At 37.9% G+C, this 25,428-nt stretch overlaps 1 protein-coding gene across 15 annotated transcripts in view; it reads right to left on the minus strand.

Moving 5' to 3' along the window:
• LOC141405841 (guanine nucleotide exchange factor DBS) overlaps nucleotides 1–25,428 on the minus strand; it is a 457,151-nt gene that overhangs the window by 386,590 nt on the left and 45,133 nt on the right. Inside the window, exon 1 of one of the 15 annotated variants that reach the window (XM_073990608.1) lies at nucleotides 14,085–14,355. The exons of 12 other annotated variants lie outside the window; for them this stretch is intronic. In XM_073990608.1, the coding sequence (XP_073846709.1) occupies nucleotides 14,085–14,127 (43 nt within the window). In that variant the 5' untranslated portion in view covers nucleotides 14,128–14,355. Of the gene's footprint in view, nucleotides 1–9,209; nucleotides 9,444–14,084; nucleotides 14,356–25,428 lie in introns of those variants that run through there. 2 more of the 15 variants (XM_073990602.1, XM_073990606.1) reach the window with 2 other exon arrangements.

Consider the following 25,428-nt stretch of genomic DNA (forward strand, 5'->3'; position numbering starts at 1 on the left):
ACGAATCGTGTGGAATCCCAGAGTTAGCTGGATGCGAACTTAATAAAATTGTCGAAAGAACCGGTGGCCTGTGCAAAAAATGCTACAACATATCGTAGACATATTCTGTACTTACGAACCTCTAAAACACATCAATGCATTGCAGTGTCTTGCGAATCCCTAAACATTGGCACATCGTTCCCTCCGTATGATCACCCAACTTGGCAAATTTAACCAAATCATTTTTTTTTTCCTTTTCTAAAATTGATTTTTTGTTCATATTATTTATTTATTTTACCACACATATCTTACAACAACAATAAATCCGTTTTCACAATATGTTTTTCATTTCTTCAAGTGTCTGCTTGTAATCCTCTTGAATCGGTTAATTGTTGGATTTTCTTATCACATTCTGCATAGGCAGAGCCCATTCCAAATCCCATACCCAATAAAATTGGCCATCGTTGACGCCTCAAGAAAGTGGTAGATAACAATATGCCAACAAGAAAGCCACCGGAAGTTTTGACCAATACATCAGCACAACAGCGATCCAATAAGTTGGTGAAATCTTCCTCAGAATAGTGGGGTTCGAAAGAAGACATGCCGATATCGATATTCAATATGAATTAAAGAAATACAAAATTGACAAAAAATTTTAATTGATTTACATTTTAAATACATTTTTTTTTTTTCGAACAAACAAAATAACAATTGCTCTGTTCCAGAACCTGCAAGAAGCTACTATTTTTTACTACGATAGCCTTTTTTCCTTTATGTTATCGGAAAAAATAGTAAAAATTAGTAGATTCTTGCAGTTCTGGAACAGACCAAAAATAAACAAAATTGCAAGGTGGATTTTAGCGTAAAATATACGTTTTGCTTAACTAACTTCCTATCTATCCAATTAACATTATCATATTCACTTCCTCCATAATCGTCCTTTAATTATTCTCAGCATTTATGCCACTTACAGCTTAATTCATGTGTAAATTTGTATTTGACACTTAGCTACATGTGTTCATAAAACCCCTGCAAAATCTTGCACATCCTTTACAATCCTCTGCACTTGGCAAATATCGCCCGCCATCAAGGTTTAGGATGTCAAGGTTGAGCGAAAATTTTAATGAGTTTTTAGTCGGCTTAACAGTTTTACCTTCCCGCCATCATAAATTCACCATTCAAATACGATAAAAAAAATCTTGTGCATCCTTTGACCTTTATGCTAAATACAAGGTCATATTATAATGTAAAAAAGGTGTGACAAAATTGAATATTCCGTCTTTTTGACATGAAAAAGTTAATTAACCCAGATATGCCCAACGTCCTATATATAGGACACACAAAATTCTTGCTAATTTGATATGTTATGTTTATCAAAGTACCGTTTATTTTATTGATATACTCAGTACACATCTGTAGCTCTTGGGATATTATGTGATTCCATTATTTTAAGCTACTATTTTTGAGTTTTGAGGTCTAGTTCATCGAAGTTGCCACCTATCGCTTAGTTTTTACAATGATTTGCGTTATGACCGATTAATTATTGTGTAGTTTTATAACGAAAACATACACGATGTGGAGCCTACTACGAAAAAACGTTAACTAGATCCCGAAAAGGTGTCTTTGGACTATATGTCAAATGTTTTGTGTCCCATAACTCCCAGTTATAAGATAAAACCCTGTGTCCAAAAGTGGGCTCAAAAACCACTTTTTTCAAAAAATTTTTAAAAAACATATAAACATACTGTTATTATTTCACATTTGCTTCTAAAATAATATAAAAATTCTTTTAAAATGATCACGATCAAGCAATGGGCATATCTGGGTTAAGAAGGAAAATCTCTTAAATTAATAATATAAGCTTACAAATTGGCAATCTTTTCTGTGCTCTTTTTTTGGTTTTCCGTAATAATTTTCATATTTTCTAAAAATTGAGTCATCATCAGTGTTACGTTTCGTTTCGTTTTTGCAATTTTTCTTTCATTTTTATGGCCTCTATCGAGGTCGCCAGTAACGTCGTCATAATCTTTTGTCAATAATCAGGGGAAGGAGGAGTAGGATAAGACGTTACGTGCTAATAATGAATGGAGTCAATTCTTTAGTCACATGTGCTTGGGCTGGTTGTCGATGACGATGAGGATAGTAACAACGATGATGAATTCATCGACTTTTCAGTTGGTTGCTATTGTTTCCCTTCATAAGCTGTTATTCATACATATTTGCAAGGAAAACTATACAAAAGACATCTACGAATAACCGCCATAACTGGGAAGAGGTGCTAATGAGGAGAATTGTTAATTAATTGGATTAAATTCTTTTAAGAAATTGTCTGTTATACCTTGAAGACGTTTTTAGGAATTACAATAAAAACAATGTTGTTGATTAACAACATTCAAATCTTACCACGAATTTCCACGCGAGGAATATGGAAATATCCGACACTAAATCTACGACCACTCGGTTCACCACACGGATGGCAGAGGTGAGAGCAGAGTTATATGTAATGGTTGTTAGTTCCGACCACCAACTACCCCAAGATTCAAGGAGTCAAATTCGGCAGGATGTTCACGTCGTCTGCGCATGGCAAAGCTAACTGCCACAAGCTAAGATGTAGGAACAAGGTCCTCAAGTCCATAGTCGGCAGCACTTTGGGTGCGGATAAAGAAACCTTGTTGACCACATATACCCTCGCCTGGGGTAACAATCTTGACGTGATGCGGGGGCTTAAGGTAACAATCCCAACACCCAGTCTTCTGGAAGCTTGGCCCGAGCCAAAGGTTATGGCCGACCAAAGGTTATCCACGTAGTGATCTCCTACATAACAGAGATCCCCTATCGCCGGGGTGTCAGGTGAATTCGTGCCTATCGGTGTTTCAAGGTTTGCAGTTAGGGTACCAACTGTATTAGAACAGAGCCTCATTGAACACCTGGGAGCCTCAATGTAGTATAGATTTAGTTGACAAGTCCTTGTCATGGTACAGGAGGGCTATGCCATGGTCGACCTCCAATCCCCCACTAATCAATGACACATGGATCTGAACTCCTTTAAAAATAAAACAAAAACCCCAAAAACCCAATGATGACAACAAAACCGCAACGCTCATGGACTATGATACGACGAATCTGACGAGATTCAACCTACGATTGACAGGACAAAATCTTCGGGAGGGGACGGACTAGTTCTACTCGTTGAGGACAATCTTGCTGAGCAAAATAGGCAGCTCCTGGCCATGTTGAAGCGGAAGGTTTCCCCAAGCCCTAGTCGGAGATGTGTTTCTGATGAGGCCGAGGACAGTTTATCCGACGACGAACTCAACAACACAGTTGTTACAGCACATGCAGTTGCGGATAAACTGTCCTCGGATTCAGCGGAAACTACAAAACCTGCCGACACGGGATCACCATTAACCCGGGGTATATGTACATCGGCCGAAGCCGATAAGCCAAACCTGCAGAGAAAAAATATGCCACTGTGGAGGAAACCACGACCAAAGCTTTGGACGACAAAGTTCCCACCGCCTCAAGCATAACTGCAGATCGATTGGCAAAAGATAAGGGAGGGCTATCGAAGGTCCTTGCACTACCTTAAAAAGTGCATCGGCAGGGAACCTTCAACTATCTCGGTGAGGGACTGCAAATTAATCAAAATCAATCTCAAGGCGGTGAGCAAATACGAGAAAAAGTATCCTCACCTACCCAAGAGAATTCCTGAGATTGATAGGCTCTCCCTCATCCAGATGGTCGATAGGATCTTGCTGTCTTCAACGCCATCATCTACTCCCACTACCTGTAAAAGTCAAACCACGAGGGATGGTGACTTGACTCAGCTCCCAGAGAAGCCCTCATCGTCAGGAAAGAGGCCCCAAAACTCGGAGGAGGAGAGAACTGGGATGCCTGTCCCGGCTACGGTCCCTACACCTGGGTGCGTGGCACCTTCCAACCCCTCTTCATCGAAAAACCCGGTGAAGAGGGTTAGATGAACTGCGTATAGCGGTCATCGAGAAATCTGATCCTGAAGGCAGGATCAGTGACAAACACTGGCAGCTGATTGAGAATCAGCTGCGAGAGATAGTGTTTGCAGGTGAAGGGAAGCCTCCCAAGCACACACACTTCGGCAGTGCTGCTCCTTTCAGAGGCATCAAGTTCATCTGCTATGAGAACAAGGAATCTTTAAACTTCCTTGTTAGTAAAATAGATGGCCTTGGTGAACTCTGGGAGGGCTGCCAATTGGCGGCTGTGGGCGTGAATGAGATTCCCAGCAGAAGAGTATTGTCAGCGAGGGTGCCGCCGCCGGCGGTTGACCCAACAAGGATACTAACAATACTCGGTGGACAGAACCCTAACATCCAGACCTGCTCATGGAAGGTCGTCAGCCACAGACCGGAGGGTGAGGGTATGGCTATAAGGGTGTCAATTGACACACGAGGGCAGGAATACCTGCGGGCTCGTGAGGGAAAACTGCACTTTGGCGTAGGATGGATAAGGTTCCGTCTAGGTCAATGACAGTAAAGGAACGACAGCAGCAGCCGCTTTGCATTACGCAGATCAATTCTCATCACTGCAAAGCGGCTGCTGCTGAACTTCTACTCTCCCTCTCAAAGTCCGAAGTTGACATCTCTCTAGTCCAGGAACCTTATTTATATAAAAATAAAGTTGCTGGGCTAAGCGATAGCAACTATACCATCTTCGCCACATCCAGCGGTGACAAGGTAAGAACCTGTATAGTTGCCAAGAAGAATTTAAATTTAATGTATCTCTATAATTTCAGCTTAGGAGATATAACGGCTGCAAAAATGCAAGATAGGTCACAAAAATCTACCATCTTTGCGTCAATTTACATGCCTTATGAGAGCCCTGACCCACCTGCCCAACACGTAGTGAAACTCGTTGAAGAGATGGGCAGCACCTGCCTCATCATCCTGGGGTGCGATGCCAACGCCCATCACTTCCACTGGGGAAGCAGCGACACGAATGCTCGGGGTGAGTCCGTTTCCGAATTTATACTAAAATATAATATAAGAATGTGTAACAGGGGAAATTAAAGTACTTTTCAAAACAGTATCAGGGAGGAAGTTATTGACATAACCCTCATTAATGAAGACGAATCCACTGACTGGAAGGTATCCGAAAAGTGCTCCTTTTCCGATCACCGAAAGATACTTTTCAAGGTCTCTGTTGAAGGAATTCGGCAACCACGACATAGGAATCCACGGAAGACCGACTGGAGCAAGTTTGCCGAATTAACAACTTAAATGCTGGGGGTTCCTTACTATCCCACAACAGCCGAAGAGGTTGCCAACCGGTCTGGTGGTCAAAAGATCTCGCCAATCTAATAAAGGCTATACAACAAAGCCAACAAATCAAAGTTGTCAAACGATTGGGAGAACTACAGAGTATCTTTCAATAAATACAACAGTGAGATTAAGAAGGCTAAGCGCAAATCTTGGATTTTCTTTAGTGAGACGATAGAAGGAGTAAAGGACGTGGCCAGATTCCGTAGGGTACTATCAAAGGACCCGAAAACCATTGGTAGTATCAAACGGGCCGACGGCACATGGACTAACCCCGGCCTAGAGACTCTAGATCTTCTTTCTAAAACTCACTTCCCCAATTGTATGGATGTATCAGAACATCCTGATGTTCCAAGGATACACAACCATACCACCGTAGATGTGAGTGTTGTAGAGGAAATTAGTCAACCAAAAATAAAATGGGCCATAAACACATTCAAGCCCTTTAAATCACCCGGACCAGATAGAATCATACCTGCAATGCTACACAACACATTAGAGTCACTGATTCCATACCTGGAACTTATCTTCAGGGCTTGTCTGTGCTAATCATACATACCGGCTCTTTGGAGAGAAGTAACTGTGGTATATATCCCTAAAGCGGGGGAAAGACTACAGACCAATTAGTCTCTTCTTCTTTTTATTGAAAACTTTAGAAAGGCTGCTAGATCTTGGCATTAGAACCAAGCTTTCAACCACAGACCTAAGTTCCGCCCAACATGCCTACCTTAAAGGCAAATTGGTAGAAACAGCGTTAAACGAGGGAGTAGGATATATTGAGAGAAATATGGAGGGCTCGGACTACACGCAAGCTGCATTCCTTGACATAGAGGATGTCTTTAATAACGTTAGACTCGAATCCATACACAAGTCTCTGATAAACCTAGGTGTCTCGTCCACACTGGTCAATTGGATTGATGGTATGCTTAGCAGCCGAATAATCAATTCAAGTATCGGTGGAAGTTCCATCCGGAAGCATGTCGCCAGAGGTACACCCCAAGGTAGTGTCATATCACCACTATTGTGGCTTCTAGTGATAAATGAAATACTCAAGGATTTTGATAGGCTGCGTATGTTTAGCGGGAAGTTTCCACAGACACTATCAGAACTTATGCAAGGAGCTCTGGGGCTAGATTCTTGTTCTATGAAAATTTGAAATGAAAAATATTTCCCATGGTGTAAATTAAATTCGCCTTGATATTTCCTTTATATTTTTTTTTCATTTGACAGCTTTTTCCTTTATAGAAGTTTTCATTTCACTATTTCATAGAAACAGAATTGAGCCCCTGGTCAAGTTATCAAGATGGGCACCCAACAATGGCCTCGGAGTGAACCCATCAAAGACTGAGCTAGTTCTATTTACAAACAAAAGGAAGGTCAGACCATTCCCCTACCAGTGCTGGACGGATTTATTCTTGAACTCTCTTCCGAAACCAAATACCTCGGCATTATCCTGGACCACTATTAGTGATTTATATCACCACAAATGTGCTTCGAGGCAACGAAGGTGCACATACCCCACAGGGATGAATGGACACACAGCAGCCAACCTCTAGACGGTATAGAGATCTATATTGATGGCTCTAAGATGGAAACAGGCACAGGAGCAGGCGTCTACAGCAAATCCCTTAGTCTACGACAATCATACAAGCTGAACGAATATTGTATTGTCTTCCAAGCCGAAGTTTTTGCGATCAGAAAGGCTGCGGAACTGATAAACAGCATGAGAGGGGAAATAGTTGGCCCGGTGACTATCTACGTCGATAGTCAAGCGACCTAAAATCCCATTACATCAAGTCTGCGGCTGTTCTAGACTGCAAACACGCTTTGGAGCCACTAAAATCAATCGTCACCTTATGTTGGGTCCCAGGGCATTGCAACATCGAAGGAAACGAGGCAGACGACGAACTGGCACGCTGTGTATCGGAGTCACAAACCATTGAAATCGACTACTTCATCAAATCACCACTGTGCCACTTCAGGAAAACAATAGAGCAAAAATGTCGCGAGAAATTCTGCCAACATTGGCAAAACACGCCAAACTGCAGCACATCAAGGGCAATCTGGCCAATCCCGTCCAAGTCAAGAACCGCCTCACTGCTCTCAATGAGGAAATCAGACCTGAAACTAGCAATGAGGATCATCACAGGTCACTGAGCATGATGAGCAAATGGGAAGAAGACGACACGGCTGACTACTGCAGGCTGTGCAAGGATGAGGAAGAAATAGAGACGATCGAGCACCTATTATGTCGTTGTCCTATGTTCCTTTCTAGAAGATAACGCACCATCGGTGTGCAAACCATCCAATCTTTAACAGCATTTTGCCAAACAGAGCCGTCGCATCTACTACAAATGACACAAGGCCTGAAATGGCTCCAACGTGCTGAGAACAGGACAAGTTGCATCTCTACGCAGTAGCATTGTCAACCACATCCCAGCAACAACTAACTTAATATTCACAACTACAATCTTCACTACATCTATATCTAAATACCACATCTACACTCTCATATACAACCTCTTTCTACTCTCACAGTTGCATCGGAAAATTACATCCAATCTACAGACATCGCCTATACATCATTACATCTCGCCCATCATCACCTCACACCCGCCATCACCTTCACATCACCACCACACCTGAACCATTGGATTCTACGCATCTACAACCACATCACTCATCTTCATCTATCCACAACTACCATCACACATCTACATCTCCTTTATATCACAACCACATCTATAATCCGTTTCAGGATGATCACAATGGACCCCAAGGTCTCCGAGTAGAGTGGCTGCCATCACAGCAGCTGCGCATGCTAAAACCTAACCTAACCTGACCACATATAGCGCGATGGTTCGAAAGAAAAGTTATTACGCCATTTGCGAATTCTTCCAGGCGAAGAGTAACCACCACAGTTTTCTATAGATGATGTTGCAGATCTTATTTAAATAATTTCAGGCCACAAATCTCCTCTGGCTTTATGTATTGAATTTAAAGAAATTTCACAATATTTTTCTGGTGGAACATTGAATGCTGGTCACTTGAGACCACTTCTTGTGTATTTTGTATATCGTTGCGAGGAAACACAGGCGTCAGGCTGAAATCATTTGCTTCAATAGTTTTCGTTTCCTTCTGCTTTTTGCCTCTGTCAATCGCTTCTCTCTCTCTCGATTGCCTTGCACACCAAAACAACGTCAAGTGTCAATTTCATCCTTTAACTGGCTTTCATGTGACATGTTAAGTGATTTTTATGCTTTCATTATTGTTGTCGTTGTCATTTGACTCTTGAATGATGCTGCTGCTGGTGCTGGTTGCTGGTACTGACGTTGATGATGACATTTTGTGCTTACAAAAAGGATAATAGTTGTGTGGTGATATACAACATACATATCTTTGATGGTTGAGACGAAGGAAGTGAATACCCGCTTACACAATAAGCTTTTGATAAAATTCTAGGTCGAGGATTATATTAACAAAGAATTTAGTTTAAGTAGAGATAAGAAAATAATCCAGGAAGAAGTGCAATCTTGATAGAGGATATCCAGAGGGTTTTTGAATTTGATACAATTATAAGGTTCTACCATGGGATTGAATATATAAAAAGTCTTTAAATGTCTTTTACACGCTAAAAAATTTTATCGAACAAAATGTTTTGTAAAAATCGATAGAAGATTCCAAAAACCAATTAGAAGATTCCAAACACCCAAATTACATTTATCTTCTTAAACATATTTAAATACTTGATTTTCCACCACTATGTATGTCTTTACTGCAAACAACATTTCCTTTATTTTTTGATAGTGAAATTGTTTAATTACAAAAACATTTATTCCACTTTTCACATTGAGCATTTTTTATATTAGACATACTTTTCAATATCTTTGCACTCCTTTGCAACATTTAATTTATTATTCCACTCGTTACTAAACTTACTTTTCTTTTTTCTTAATTTCCTAATTTTATCATAATTTTTCTTAAAGAAATTCTTTGGTTTCGTCATTGTTTTATTCATATTTTCCATTTTTTAATTTTTAAATGACTTTCTTTTATAAACAAATTTCACAAATTATTTTTTTATTTTGCAATTTTATTGAATAAAAATGCAATTGCGTTTGAGTTTTAAACGATAACACGACGCACGTAATAATGACAAATTACCAATTATCAGTTAAACAATTACGCTATGAATTATTGAAAATAAAAAGCCAATATTTTTGTAACTCCCACCAGTGAGTGAAAAATGATCGACAGAGAGCCAAGCAAACAATGCAAAAGACGTGTGTGGCTAGGTGCTACCGCGAATTAGCTACTGGCGCGGTTCGATGACAAAAGATATTATCGAATTTAAAAAAAAAAAAAAGTTGAAGTGTTTTTATTTACCCTTTGATGGAATTTTTATATCCAGAGCTACGTAAATACACATACACGTGAAGAAGTACATATTGGTCGTACGTAGACGACTGATAAAAGACATACCCTGGTTGACAATACCCATTACCAAGTATTAATAGCAATAAAAATGTAAGCATATGTTGCATTCCTACTGACCCTTTTTGCTCTGGGTAGTGATTCGATGATGGGATAAAAAATAACAGGGATGTGCAAGAGGAGACTCTTCTGTATACCCTACTCAAGATCACATTAACTCAATTATATTTTTAGATCAATTTCAGTTCCACTTCCAGAAGAATTCTTAACTGGTCGAAATACTTGAGAATACTGAAGAAAATTACGCTGAGGAGTTTAACAACCGATTTCATCAACTCTGAACACCTCACTTTCATCAATCATAGGAAAGCTTTCAGAGAGTTAACTAATCACCGCTTCAGAGAACTGCCCAACCCTTCTGATGTTCGGGTATCAGCCGCTCGTCGAAAACCCGAAGGGTGATCAATATTCGCAGCAGAAGCGACAGGATTAGCAAATGAGCGTGATGAGCTTCGTCATGCCAACCCCAGTGACCCAAAGTCAGGAAGCTGACACTGGAAGTTTACAGGTTGGTCGGTGAGCATAAACGGAACAAGTGGCTAAATAACATTGGAGCCGGAATAACTGAATTGTGGGCAACGGTCACTCTCGAACCTTAGAAAGAGGTTCTATTCACGTTTGGCACCGTTACGCTGACTAATCCGAAAAGGTGCGCAAGTTTTTTTTCAATTGACAGTTTTTCGAGCACCCCGGGAGTGACATGGTTAAGAGTACTACGACGCATTAAATCTCTCCCTGCCGAGGATGAACCAATTTACAATGGATTATGTTGCGAATGTCATCAGGAACGCTAAATCACCCAAACCATTGAGCCCTGATGAAATCTCCATGGTAATGCTGAAACACATGGATGTTCCGGAAGTCGAGTATCTCACAAAAGTTCTCAACCGAAATCTGGAAAATGAAGCAAGTCAAGGATGCCAGCAAATTTAAATCGTGCAGACCGATTTCGCTTTTGTCGTCCGTTGCAAAGGCCCTTGAGGATTTAGTGCTCCCCAGCATCAGAAATAGCTATCCAGTTGCCGATCATCAGCATGGGTTCCGTAAGCAGCACTGCACGCCGTCTCAACACATATTAATCGAGGACTCAACCAGAACAAACCATGTAATAGAAAAGTGATAGTGCCAAGCACCCCACGCTCTGTGAGGACATCTAACAAACTACGCTCCGACCAAGTTTGAAACGTTGGATAATCAATAATATGTATGGATGCCAGTAATACTTGGTATTCATGAACAAAATGTCAACGTAGAGTGAAACAGGGAGTTTTCTAAGGTGGGGTGATATCTCCGGAACTGTTGTGAGATCCTAACGAATGATTGTATTGGCTTCAGGTACCTTCCCTGATGTAATTTGTGATAGACTGGATATTACCACCTTTGTCCACGCCAGGAATATGTAAATATCCGCCACTAAATATACGGCAACTCTGTTCACCACATGGATGACAGAGGTGTGCACAGAGTTGAATGTCATGGTCGATGCTAGCAGAATTCTGACCACCCAAAATTCGACAGCATGTTCTGGTGGTCCGCGCATGCCGCAGCTATCTGCCATATCCACACATATCAGTACCAGAACAGGCCGGGCGACCGAACAGTTATTGTGGTTCTTGGCCTATCGGAGGTCTTCGATACCGCCAACCATGCCAAGCTGTTCGAGGATATAGAGAAGATATTTCTCCAGCCGTGTTTGAAACTTTGGACAATCAACTATATGGACAGACACCAGTCGTTTGTGGATTTCTGAAACAAGAAATCCAAAACCTGTAAAGTGAAACAGTGAGTTCCCTCAATACGGTGTGATATCTCTGGAACTGTTTAACATCTAACTTTCTGAAATTCCACACCCTCCACACATAGAGATCGTATTGTATGCAGATTTTTGTACGATCTCGACTGCGTGTCATATCGTCCATGACAGATGTGATATAATAAATGTTTTTCTTCTGAGGAATATGAAACTATCGGCTGTTAAATCCACAGCCACGCTATTCATATCATCGATGAGATGTGTGATAGGTTAAAGTATGTACATAGCTGACTTAGTACAGTTCGTCCATCTTCCCCTGTTCACCACTACCCTTGAAAATATTGGTCGATATCCTGATTCCGGAACATATACTGATTCCGACCACTAACTACCCTAAGATATTGGTGTAACGTTTAACAGCATGTTTAAGTCGTTCATCAAGAGGTCTTCTGTTTACAAAAAGCAACTTCGTCTTCTTCTGCCTATAGAATGTTACCTCAAGAAGTCTTCCGACTATTGAAGGGCACCTCCAGGGGGTTTCTGCATGTATAATGCCAACTGAAGAGGTATTGTGTCTATAAAATTATACCTCAAGAAGTCCTATGTCTATAAGTCGATGGTCAGACTAGCACGATTTCAATATGGCGACGTCAAGTTTTTAGGCGAGGGGTATGAAGTAGTGAAACCTATGTACATGGTTTTCTGTGTTTGTTGTGTTTCCTCTTCTTGTTGTTCGTTGCAAGATTTTTTTTCTTCCATTTTCTTTCATTGTTATTTTCTCAAGCCAACGTTAACAACAAAAAAAAACAAGCATAAAAAGATTTAACAAAAACATTTTATTAATGAAATAGACAAAATTTAGCTATTAATTATTAATGTTTATTATTTTGTGTTGTTTAGTTTATTTAGCTTTGTTTTTTTGTATGAGAAACACAACAAATGCGAATGGTAAAATAAAGGGACACGCAAAAATCTTAAATTTCACGTTAACGTGTGTGGACACTAACGAAACTTGAAAAGAAACTTTAACGAAATTGGTTTCAAGAAACCTTGCTAGTCTGACCTGTAAAACTTCGTCCCAGAGGTTTTCTGCCTGTAGGAGGCCAGCCCAAGAAGGTCTTCTATCTATAGAATTAAACGTCAAAGGGGTTTCAGTCTATAGAATAAAGCCTCAAGAAGTCTTCAGTTTAATGCTGCTCTGAGTTCTTTTGAATTGTCGGTAATAGAGAGAAACGCGTTCTTTGGAGGCCTAAATTGCGGGAAGTATAAAATCACTATCTGTGGTAAAATTTTAATTTTTTTTTCGGGATGGTTTGGTAAAGGAAAGAAGTTCCCTTTTCCGAATACCAATGTGTAGGGTACAATATCTACAAAACCACATAGCAACTTCCCATGACGTTGTAAGGTTGACATACTGAAATACTGGACTTTCAATAATTACCTCCACTAAAAGTTTCTTAGTAAATTAACGTATTATAAGCACTTTGATAACTACCTAATTAACATAAATATTTGGTATAAAATATAAAAATGAAAGAAAATAAAAAAACAATTCAATCCATGTAAATAAAACATTATTTAAAGTAAATTCTTACAGCAGTTGAAGTGTTTAATAACAAAAAGTTATTAAACGTAACGTATTACATATTCCTAGCACGTATCACTTAACCAAAAGTTAAATATTTTTGAGTCATTCATGTCGACGCCTCCAAACAATAGTATGCTAAGTCGACTTAGCATGTTTTCAAGTTCTTTACATTTTTATATTTAACGTCCTTTAGCTTAAATTCTGTCAAATTTTGGTAATGATCGGACAATCCGAACAGAAGTTATAAACAAATATTTACTTAACATAGTACTGAAGGTCAAAGAAATTTCCAAACTTTTAGAGCTTGTCCTGTAAAACTAGCTTTTCAGAATTAGCAAACTATTATTTGGAGGTGTCGAACGTCCTTTAACTTAAATTCTGTCTAATTTTGGTAATGATCGGTCACTCCGAACAGAAGTTATAAACAAATATTGACTTAGCATAGTACTGAAGTTCAAAAAAATTTCCAAACTTTGAGAGCTTCTCCTGCAAAAGTCACTTTTTAGACTTAGCATACTATTATTTGGAGGTGTCGATGTAATCAATCAACAATTTGGATGCGGTTGTAGTCGGACGGCACATAATAAACAAAAGCAGGTGTAGTATGGTACTAGTGGTTGGCTCAACCACAACTAAAGTTCAAGTTGAAGGCGAAATAACGAAAGACAAGCAGTGTCAATGAAAACGAAACATCATAAAATCAAGCTTTGCAAAGAAATGTCGCTCAAGATGACCTCTTGTAGGAACCAACACCCAGACTAGACAGTTAGGAGACAAAAAAGGTACACCAACCAGACAGACATTCGCGACTGGGAGTAGCCATGCAACACACATCTATGCAGACACCTTCAATATGGTAACATTCGACCAACATTTATGGTAGTTTATTTTTTAAACACTTTTATTTAACCTATTAAATTTGTTTATAACATTTTTCCTATATAAACAAAGAAAATTGCAATAACAATTTTCTTACTACCTTCTTCCGTCGTTTTTGTTACACTGTTATGCTGTCTATACATTTAGGAACGTTCGGTTTTTCTTCTTAATAAATTCATTGGCACTTATTTTGTGTTATTTTTCGCACTTTAAAATCCTCCAATATTTTTGCACTTTAAAATTTAAAGTTTAAATTTAAAAAAAAAAGTAATTTTCTTTGTTGTTTTAGTTTGTTATGCCGCCTTTTTCATGGTTTTTTGTCTTTCTTCTGTATTTGTTTGTTTGCTGTTGCAGCTCTGCTATCGAATGGCGACAGCAAAAACAGCTGATTGGTATTATTGGAAGAGAGAGAGAAAACAGAGGCACAGAGAAATTGTAAACATATGAAAGAGAGTTGGTTTTTTCTCCCCAAGCAAAACAAAACAAATGTAAACGTCAAATTCATCGTCAGAGATGGAAAAATTTAGCAAAATAGTACAAAATTGAGTTCACTATTGGTCTGTTCCAGAACTGCAAGAATCTACTAATTTTTTCCGATAACATAAAGGGAAAGATGCTATCGTAGTAAAAAATAGTAGCTTCTTGCAGGTTTTGGATGTTATGCCATGTTCATACCAGCATTTGAATCACGTCGTTCGTTCTCATAATTACGTACACGAATTAACCCGTTCATACGACATGGAACACAAATCATAGCAACATGATTCATATTTTCGTAGTTTTTGTTTACTTATTTTAAAGAAAGTTTCAGCCAAAAGACGAGTAAAATTATGTCTGTTCCAGAACCTGCAAAAAGCTAAAAATTTTTACTACGATAACAATTTTCCCTTTATGTTATCGATGAAATCAGCAAAAATTAGTAGATTCTTGCAGTTCTGGAACAAACCAATTAATTGATATGAACGGAAAAATTATTTGTCCTTCTTACAGATATATATTCAATATCAAATTATATTAGTTTCATTCATGTTTTCTATTTTTTCTCAAAATTTTGGTGTTTTCAGCATATTTTCAAATTTTTCTATTTTAAAAATTAACGAGAGAGGGAGGCCTGTCTTGTAATTGAAAACACACACGGATTTATGAAGGAAATATTTTTAAGCAAAGGAAAAATAGGTTTTATTCGAAGTATGGTTTTTTTCAGAATGACATGTTTTTCAAATACTAAATTATATATACATATCTAATGGCTTGCTTCGATGTGCATATGCTTACTTCGATTATGTACACATCGTTGTTGATTGTAACTTGTATTACAACACCCCCTCTCAATCAATCAATCCTAAATTTTGGGTATCTTGATGAAGTGGGTTGCATCACTTGATTTTGTAAAAATGTCCGCAAGTTGTGAATCTGTTTTAATTGATTCGACTTTTATAACTCCTTTCATGACATTATCTCTAACGAAGTGGTGTTTAATGTCAATGTGCTTCACGCGTTTGCTTTCTAAGTTATTAGCTATTCCTATGCATCCTCTGTTATCTTCAAAAATTGTAACCGCATATGAATCATCTACTTCATGTAAGTCTTGCATGATTCCTCTAATCCAGATTGCTTCCGTAGTAGCTAAACTTAGTGCAACGTACTCCGCTTCGGAAGAAGATGTTGCCACGGTTTGCTGCTTTTTGCTGCACCAAGAGATTGTGCTTCCATAAACTTTAAAGATATATCCACTAACTGACTTCCTATCAGACAAATCGGAGGCCCAGTCAGCATCCGCATACCCAACTATAGGTTCAGAGTCTTCTTTCTTGAATTGTAATTTCATTAGCATTGTTCCTTTGAGATATCTTGCAATTCTCTTCAAGTGCTGCCAATGATTTTCTGATGGATTTTGTTGGAATCTGCCAAGATAGCCAACTTGATAGCAGATGTCAGGCCTTGTACATAACATTATGTACATCAGACTACCCAACAGCTCACGATATGGCAGAATTAGTTTTAGATTTTCTTCACACACTTGAAGTTGCAAACCTTTCTCCATGGGCGTTTTGACTGGGTTGCATTCACCTAACCCAAACTTCTCAAGTAATTTCTTAATGCTATTTTCCTGAGACAGTATTAGGTTTTGGTTTTCAAGAACTAGCTTCATTCCCAGAAAGTATTTCAGGGGACCACAATCGGACATCTCAAAGTTCTTTGCAAGACTTAATTTTAAGTCATTAATGCTATCCAAATTGTTCCCAACAACAAGTAAGTCATCTACGTATAAGACTAGGTATATCACAATATCAGCAGTTTTGTCTACTTTGACGTAAAGACAATAATCGTGTTTTGATCGTATGAACCCAAGCGAAATTATGAACTGATTAAACTTATCGTTCCAACATTTTGGTGCTTGCTTAAGGCCGTATAAAGATTTTGATAATTTGCAACACATACCATCATTCCTTTTTACGCCTTCAGGAAGCTCCATAAAAATATCTTCATTCAAATCACCATTCAGAAAAGCCGTCTTCACATCCATTTGATAAAACAAGTACCCATGATGTACACCTACCGCCAAAACCATTCGTAAGGTTGACAACTTGGCTACTGGCGCATAAGTATCCAAGTAATCGACACCATACTCTTGAAGGTATCCCTTTACTACGAGCCTGGCTTTGAACTTACTTAAATTCCCATTTTCGTCTTCTTTCAAGCGAAATACCCATTTCGACTTCAACAGTTTTGTATTCGGTGAAATCTTGACTACTTTCCAAACATGATTTTTCTTCATTGACAGCAATTCATCATCTACAGCCTTTTGCCATTTCTCACTGTCATCTCTATTAAATATATCTCCAAATTCGGAAGGATCATTGTTACGGACAGTTTCAGCATTAAAACCAGTTAAATAATCTAAAAGCTTGTAAGGCATTTTAGCGACTCTGTTACTTCTTCGTAACTCGCTTTGTTGTGTCACTTCAGCCTCATCATCATCGCTAGTTAATATATTTTCATCTTGCAAATCTTGTTCAATATTATCACCACCACGGATTCCACTGCTTTCATTTTGAGAATCAATGCTTTCAATTTGAGAATCACTGCTTTCAGTTTGAGAACCACAGCCTTCAGTTTGAGAACAACTATTCTGATTTTCGTTCAAATTAGACACAGCATTACTATCTTCTTCCCCCTCTTGCTGGTGGCTGGTTGATATTACTACTGTAGTTGTTTCTTGATTAGCGCATTGGACCTCAAAAGGCTGGGAAGATTCATCAAACTGTATATCGCGAGCCAACACAATTTTCTTCGTTTCTAAATCCCACAAACGATAACCATTAGGGGCGTATCCTACCATGGCCATTTTCTTTCCTTTGGGGTCAAGCTTCTGTCTTTTCGCTTTTGGTACCCACGCAAAAGCTTTGCATCCAAAAATTCGTACTTTCTGAAGATCCTGTTGTTTACCGAACCATAAATCAGCAGGTGTTGAACCACTTTCAATTGCTTTTGTTGGACATCGATTTATTATATACACTGCAGATAAAGCTGCTTCGTTCCATAGGGTTTTCGGTGCACCTGATTCAATTAACATTGATCGCACTTTGTCAGCAACAGTTCTATTAAATCGTTCAGAAACCCCGTTTTGTTGAGGTGTATAAGAGACGGTTGTCTCCACTTGTATTCCTTTCTCCTTGTACCATTGTTTTTGATTATTTGACAGATATTCGCTGCCCTGATCAATAGTTAAACTGGATATCTTTGACCCAGGAAACATTGCAGTCACCATTGCTTCATATTCCTTAAATTTGTTAAAGACCTGAGATTTCGTCTTAATACAGTATATAACTGCAAAATGGGTATAATCATCAATAAATGATACAAAGTACTTGCATCCATCCCACGAACCAGGGGATATCGGTCCACACACATCTGAATGTATCCTTTCAAGGATTCTTGTTGCTCGTGGTCTAGTGCCAATAAAATGATCCCTTGATTGCTTCGCTTCCGCACAGACATCACAAAAACTTTGTTTTTCGGGCCGTATGTTGCCTCTTATCTTACCCAATCGTTTCAGAGTTTCAAGTCCCGAATTACCAATGTGCCCTAGCCGTTTGTGCCACAATTCAGTTTCATTTGTATTAGCTGACAAAGCCGAAAGATTCTTTTTCCTTAATTTTAGTTCATACAAATTGCCATGAAGGAAGGCAGTAGCAATTCGTTGAGTACCCTTTACAATCGATGCAACATTTCCGTCAAATTTCACAGCCAATCCTGATTCCGCGAGTTTACGCACTGACATCAAATTGTCTCTAATTTCTGGAGTATATAAAACATCTTTGATATAAACATCAACTCCTTTATTTGTAGTGGCATTTATATATCCAATTTGATTTGTAAGTATTGATTCGTTATCTTTGGCAACATTGATTTCTATGCTGTTCGGCAATAACTTCATCGAAGTGAAATACGATTTATCCTTAACCATGTGGTCATTTGCTCCAGAATCTAATTTAAAAACAATTTCACCAGAATTTCTGGCACTTTCGACCTGTTTTGTTTTTACCATGAATGATACAGCTTTTGTTTTTGCAGAGCAAGCTTCAGAACTGCGACAATCTTTAGCCAGATGACCAAATTTAAGGCACTTGAAACACTTTCCCTTGAACTTCTTCCTTTTAACAAATTTCCTAGTTGAAAAAGCCGTCTTATCGTCCAAAACTCCATCGCTCCGATCCATTAACTTGGTCTCTTCTGCTATTAGACGTTCTTTGACCAAATTCATATCCAGTTTCCCGCCTTCCATATTTTGCAATGCCGTTACAAGCGGATCGTATTTCTCTGGAAGTGTTAGAAACAGTTGGGCCAAAACATCGGAGTCTTCCATTGTAGCCCCAGCCAGTTTTAATTGCCTTACCAAATTCTCAAATGTTAGAACATGAGCCACAATGCTGTCACTATCATTCATTCGCAGCTTGACTAATTTTTTCCTCAAGAGCAACTGATTCACAACCGATTTCTTGGCAAATGTATTCTGTAAACTGCTCCACATATCCTTTGCGGTTTCCTTTTCTCGAATATAATTTAAGCAGTCGGAATGTACAAAACTTACAATCCTTTCCTTAGCTCTCTTATCCTTTTTCATAAATTCCGCTCTGGCAGACGCTTCAGATGGTGGATCGCCGGTTAGAACGTCCATTAAATTCAACGAGTCCAGATGTATTTTCACCCGGAACTGCCAGTCGTCAAAACCCTCTCCTTTAAATTGAGGAATTCCATGTGTTTCCTTTGTATCGCCCATAACCTCTTGTAATTGAAAACACACACGGATTTATGAAGGAAATATTTTTAAGCAAAGGAAAAATAGGTTTTATTCGAAGTATGGTTTTTTTCAGAATGAGATGTTTTTCAAATACTAAATTATATATACATATCTAATGGCTTGCTTCGATGTGCATATGCTTACTTCGATTATGTACACATCGTTGTTGATTGTAACATGTATTACAACAGCCTCCCAAAATAACTTTTTGGTATACAGATTCCGGCAGGCATTTGATTTTTGTTTCTAAATTTGTACGCGAATTTGAAAAGATGGACAAGAAATGTAACTGCAATGAAAGAGGAGACAAAATTTGCTATGATTTGAATGTATACTAGTCGTTAAACCGTTTACTTTTCAATCATATTTTGCAGTTTTTCTAAAAAGTTTTGAATTTTTAATATATTTTTAATTTTTCCTGTCATAATTAATTTATTTCGATAAATTCTCTCATTTGTTAGAGATGGGACACATTTTATCGTCGTTCTGAGAGTAATTTAAATTGAACAATGTCGTTCGTTCTCAAAATTTTGTATGGGAAATGAAGTATATAATTATATCGAAATTTGGCTTCGAACAACGAATATAGAGCGAATTAGCCTTAGTATGAACAAGGCATTATAAAAACCACAAGAAAAATAAAAGTGCAGTTTAGCCGCATTGCTCGGATAGGTTGGAATTTAAACTTTATTATTGCTCTGTTCCAGAACTTGCAAGAAGCTACTATTTTTTACTACGACAACATTTTTTCCTTTATGTTATCGGAAAAAATAGTAAAAATTAGTAGATTCTTGCAGTACTGGAACACGCCTTATATGTTTTTTCTATAGGGCCAAACCTATAACTCTGCGTGTAACGCAACACGCAGAGCTATAGGTTTGGCCCTAAAATGATTACCAAAGGAGTTCTTGCATTAGGTCTGTACGATAAACCTAAAGTTTGTACAAATTTGCATAAACTTTTACGAAATGCTGTTCGATAAAAAACTTGTTCAATAAAAGAGAAATTAAAGGTATTTGTAAGTTCTTGCAAATACTTTTTACTTGTGAAGTTATCGAACAGGCCTATTTTTACGCATGTTTATACAAGTCATATTGGTACAATCATGGTAGAATAAAGTAAAGGTAGGCCACAGCTAACAGCTGATTACAATTATTTTTCTTTTTATGACCTAATCTGTCAAAAGCAGAGTTGACATATTGTACTGTTTTTGACATTATGCAATCATAAAGGTAGATGCATCGCTGAATTGTTCCAACAAACAACTTCTGATGTAGCACTACATCTTAAAACTGGAAACAAGGACAAAACATGTGTATTCCCGTGGCAAAATAAAATTGTTGTTGTAATTGTTTTTGTAAAAATTCTGCTGACATTTATCTGCAAATCGGATGCCAGCAATCACGATGTCAGATTAGCGAAACTTGTCAAGTATAAAATAAGTGAATGACATTTTTTCACTGTCATAAGTTTGGGAAGAACTTTTGCTATTTTTGGAACATTTTTCCAACAAGAATATTCTGGAGCCTAGCTAAAGAAATTTTTGTACACTATTTGGCACTTTTAACATATAAAAAGTGAAGCTCTAAGTTCCATATGTTTTTGTAAGACGGGATAGCTATGCAGATACATCTACCATTATTATTGTACCATTTGACGTTTTAAGCCATGGCTGCAGGGTTGCATTTTTCAGTGATTTTCATACCTGGCCTACTGCCAAGTTTACATTAGCGCTCCAAAATCCACTGGATTTCACGAAATCCTGAAATACACCCCAGTGTTTATACTTATTTTTTGTTGATTTCAAACATATCACAATGATCAAGGTAGATGCATATGCGAATTTGAATTTTCACAAGTTGTTGTAAATTGAATTAATCATCAAAAATATAAAAATATAGAACTTTACAACTTTATTTAGAAAATTATCGTAAAATTATCTATATATCGTATTAATTGTGTATAGTACTAACAAATTAAAAAAATTAAAAAATGATGTTATGGTTGAGACATCACAATAATAAATTTTGATAGATAAAAGTTGTGCTCAGAACCTGCATAATACTAGTACTTGCAGCAGTTTTCCCGCTTAGTGCTAAAAATGCGTTCCCGTACTCTGAACTTGACTTGCACTTCTCTTTAAACAAAAATAGCGCCGAATAACACATTCTTCTCCTGTTTTCTGCCATACAATTTTGGCCTAGTAGAAACTTGCAGCAAGTATTTTCATTGGCATCTAATATGATAGCTGATACGTTGATTTTGACATTTATGCAGGAGTTTCTGCAATATGGGGAAACAATTTTTGACAATTCGCTCTTTTTTCTAACATTACCATTAAAAAAGTACAGGAACACAATGAAAAATGGCATTGTAACAAAGTAATTTAATATTTTTTCACATTGTTTACAAATTTTGATTCTAAAATTTTTTGTTGCAGCAATTGACCATCTACCTTGTTTATTGCGATACGTGAAAAGTGTTGCAACTTTTTGTACTTTTTTAGGCAAAAACAGGGTTGTTTATAATGTGTACTGTGATTTCGATGTTGATTTTCCTGAAATCACGAAATGAGATGATTTCATTTTTGTATACGAAATCATGATAAATTTTGCTTGATTCCGCGCGAAATCACGAAACGACGCCGGATGTAAACTTAGCATACCTCTACTTTATTGTACCATGCTTACATCGTCATGCCAAATCCTATGACTTTGGATCATGCTCAGGAAACCTTGTTCCCATTGAGTAATTTTCGTCAGATTGCGAGACGTCCGGAACAGAAACTACAGGCACTACATGCACCTTGATTTCAATATAGGGTAACATGGGACAGATTTGCCACTTGTGTGCCTTTGTTATGGGTACTTTACACGATATGTTTTTTACATATGAGTTGTCACTTTGCATATACTTTTTGTATGGGAGAAGTGACAACTCATATGTAAAAAACATACCGTGTAAAGTACCCATTAGCACCGATTTTATTGACAGCGATGCCAACTGTTCCGAGGTAAAAATCGCTACAGCCAAATACGCACCAAAGATCTGTAGCGATTTTTAACAGTTGACATTCCTGCTTAAACAGTGGTTTTTGTACGTCAAAAATCACCACAAGTAGCGGGAAAACCACCAACTTGGGACCCCTGATTATTGATGCTTCATAGACGTCTTCAAAGGAAATGTTGTTGATCTTCGATAAACTCGCAATTTTCCCTTGGACGACCTTTATGTAGCATAAATAAAATCCGCACTGTCGAAAGCGCTCCAGTGGTGGTGATAAGATCTAGGAAATATGACAACTATTGGTTTAAGCCAGGAAAGCATCCCAGCAGGTACGTGTGACGATATCTCCTCATCTAATGATAAAATGCATGCTTTGAGGAAGTCTATCCCAATATGAAGAAAACAATGAGACAGCAGATTGCTGGCTCGTAAGCAGGTCGAACAGCGAGAGTACTGATATTCTTGACAGTAGCAAGTGGAAGAGCATCCACTTTGACGACGAATATGGCAGCAATATGTCTGTTCGTTTACTCAATAATTTGTACAAATTTGTACAAGTCCAGTAACTTCTTGTAATCGACTAAGGTCTTTTGCATGGTACTGTAGAGTAAACGAACAACATCCAGTAACAATTTGTACAAATTGTATGTAAACGAACACACCTAATATCAGATTCGGCATTTTATGGGAAACGAATCTAAAAAATGCTAAAAATTAATAACTGGAACGCTCCGTAGGTAGGTGCGTGGGTTGCCGTGGTCTCCATTGTTGAAGTCCCTTGCACCGAAGCAGTTACGACATGGTTTCCACCACCGAAAACATTTCCTAACCCTGCGTTTACACATGACAGGACAGTTGACTTTATGTATTGATTGTCAAAATCCCAAAACTTGCCTGTGTGACGTAGGCGTCCCGACAACTGCAAAAACAGTTATAAAATTATGAATGAAAATTATCAATTTCGTTCGTTCGTTTGTTTTCAACACATTTCAATTGAGATGGAATTTTTTTCTACAAAAATGTAAAAAATTTGTTCCGACTGTCTCTGAAAAAATGATGGTCAGCTGGAGGACAGCTGACAAATGTATGTATGTATTAGTAAAACAGAGTTGTATTTGAAGACAATATAAGGTGTGATTGACATGAATACAAAAATAACAATAGGGGAGAGTTACACGTCGGGTTAATATGGATAAAAACCCTTCTCCCCCCTAAAACTTTAAAAGCCCATTCACGTTCTGAATTCGATATTGCTCTACTTATTTAAGAACAAGGATACTGGATTAAGAATGACAGATGTGGGGAAAAGGTAAGAACATGTATCGTAGTTAAAAAGGACATAAGTTTAATGTTTTGGTGCAATTTTAGTAGATGCGATTTAACGGCGAGCTCACATAAATCCATAGTTCTGATTTTGTTTATATGTTTATATGTCAACTCAACCTACTGTAAAAACTCCCATTGTTTTTTTATACTCTTTCGTCAAAAAATACCGATAAGTCAATTGTCATCTCATCAGAATAACTACTCTGTATCGACAAAAGAGACTTATTTCAAGTTGCGCCCACATGTTTAAGGCATTTACATCGCGATTTTTTCTGCAAAAGAGTAGTATTTCGAATTGTTCCGTCTTTGTGTTATCAATCGCCGCCCATTTTTTCAGTTAAAGGGGCACAAGTCGAAATAATTTCTCTACTAAAACAAAAATTTGGTTAGAAATATGACCAAATACTTAATGAAATAAAAAGAAATCTTTACGATGGCATAGTTTTTTTTTGTGTATTACACCTTTAACATTAACATAAATTGTTTTTTGTCTCTACTGAAAAGTAGAAAATTTTGAGTTACTAACCTTTTGTTAAACAGGTGCCATGGCACAATTACCCAGGTAGTGGCATCGTAAAATTTTGAATATGTTATGTCAAAACTTTCTTTATGTTGTTGGGGAAATTACAACAAAAATATTTTTTTATAAAGGGATTTGACTTTTCATATTCGATCAGCTGGTGTGATACCACTACCTGGTAGTTCTGCCATGACAGGTGCGATATGTATGTTTGTCTTGTGCCAGACTATGAACATTTTCATGAAAATTTGAGCTTATTGTAAGAAGGGAGAAAGGGGGCTCCTTCACCTCCGCACTCTCCTAAAAGCTAAAATATGTTCATGTGTTATTTTCTGTGTGGCACAAGAGTATGAGGAAAAAAGTCATTGCCATTACCGTAACTAATATGGACAACTCGAATGCTCCTTTTCGGACCATAAATATATACTTTTTTACGTCATGAGTAGGGGAGAAAGCAAAAACCTCACGGTAACTCGAGGAGTACTAAGTGGGAAGAATTCAGAAATTTTTCTTGAAAGTCCACCAACTCTCCATTATTCTAAAAATCAAGACCAATCTCATTGAAAAATCTTACTAAAATTATCTTTGATTGCTATGAACCAACTTGCCCGATTATATATCCAGGGAAGAAATTGTGAAATAAATTCTTTCTAATCTCAGGGAGAAGGGCATGCAACAAGGCTAATAAAACCAATTATACGTGAACAAATCACAACATAATAGGTATAAGAGCGTGGTGATGAGTAGAGTTGGGTAATCTAGTTCCTTGTACTAGTTCCAAGACGTATGAGTAACATCATGAAATGTAACGTGTAATATAAAGTATACGCAGTTTGTTGAAAGAAAAAATGTGGGCCATTGAACTAGATAGTTCCATATAGTTCCTTTGGCACAACTCTAGTGATGAACTTAAATGAAATCCTGTATTAGCTTTAGTTAGTCAATTACAGGAGTTCAGTTATCCTCAAGGAGCGTGGGCAGCAAAAATCCTATATCGAGAAGAACCTTGAGTGGAAATTTTTTACCAACACGGCCGCGGTGCTTATGCCACTTATGCAATGGTAATTACAACATCCTTGCACGCTGAATGCTTGGGTTAAAACATTAAGGGGACCACAAGGAGTACTTTCGTTATAGTTTTCATTTACCCGAAAAGCCCTTAAACTACACTTAATCATTTTTTTTTTTAATTTTTGTGGCGGAGATTTCCGAAGTTATGAAACGATGAGGTCCATCTCGAAGGTGTTGTCTGATTGAGTCCATCTTTGAACTTGATTTAAGTTTGAG

This window comes from Musca autumnalis, unplaced genomic scaffold, assembly GCF_047663935.1.
Source record: "Musca autumnalis isolate F117 unplaced genomic scaffold, ASM4766393v1 scaffold_5, whole genome shotgun sequence".
NCBI lineage: Eukaryota > Metazoa > Arthropoda > Insecta > Diptera > Muscidae > Musca > Musca autumnalis.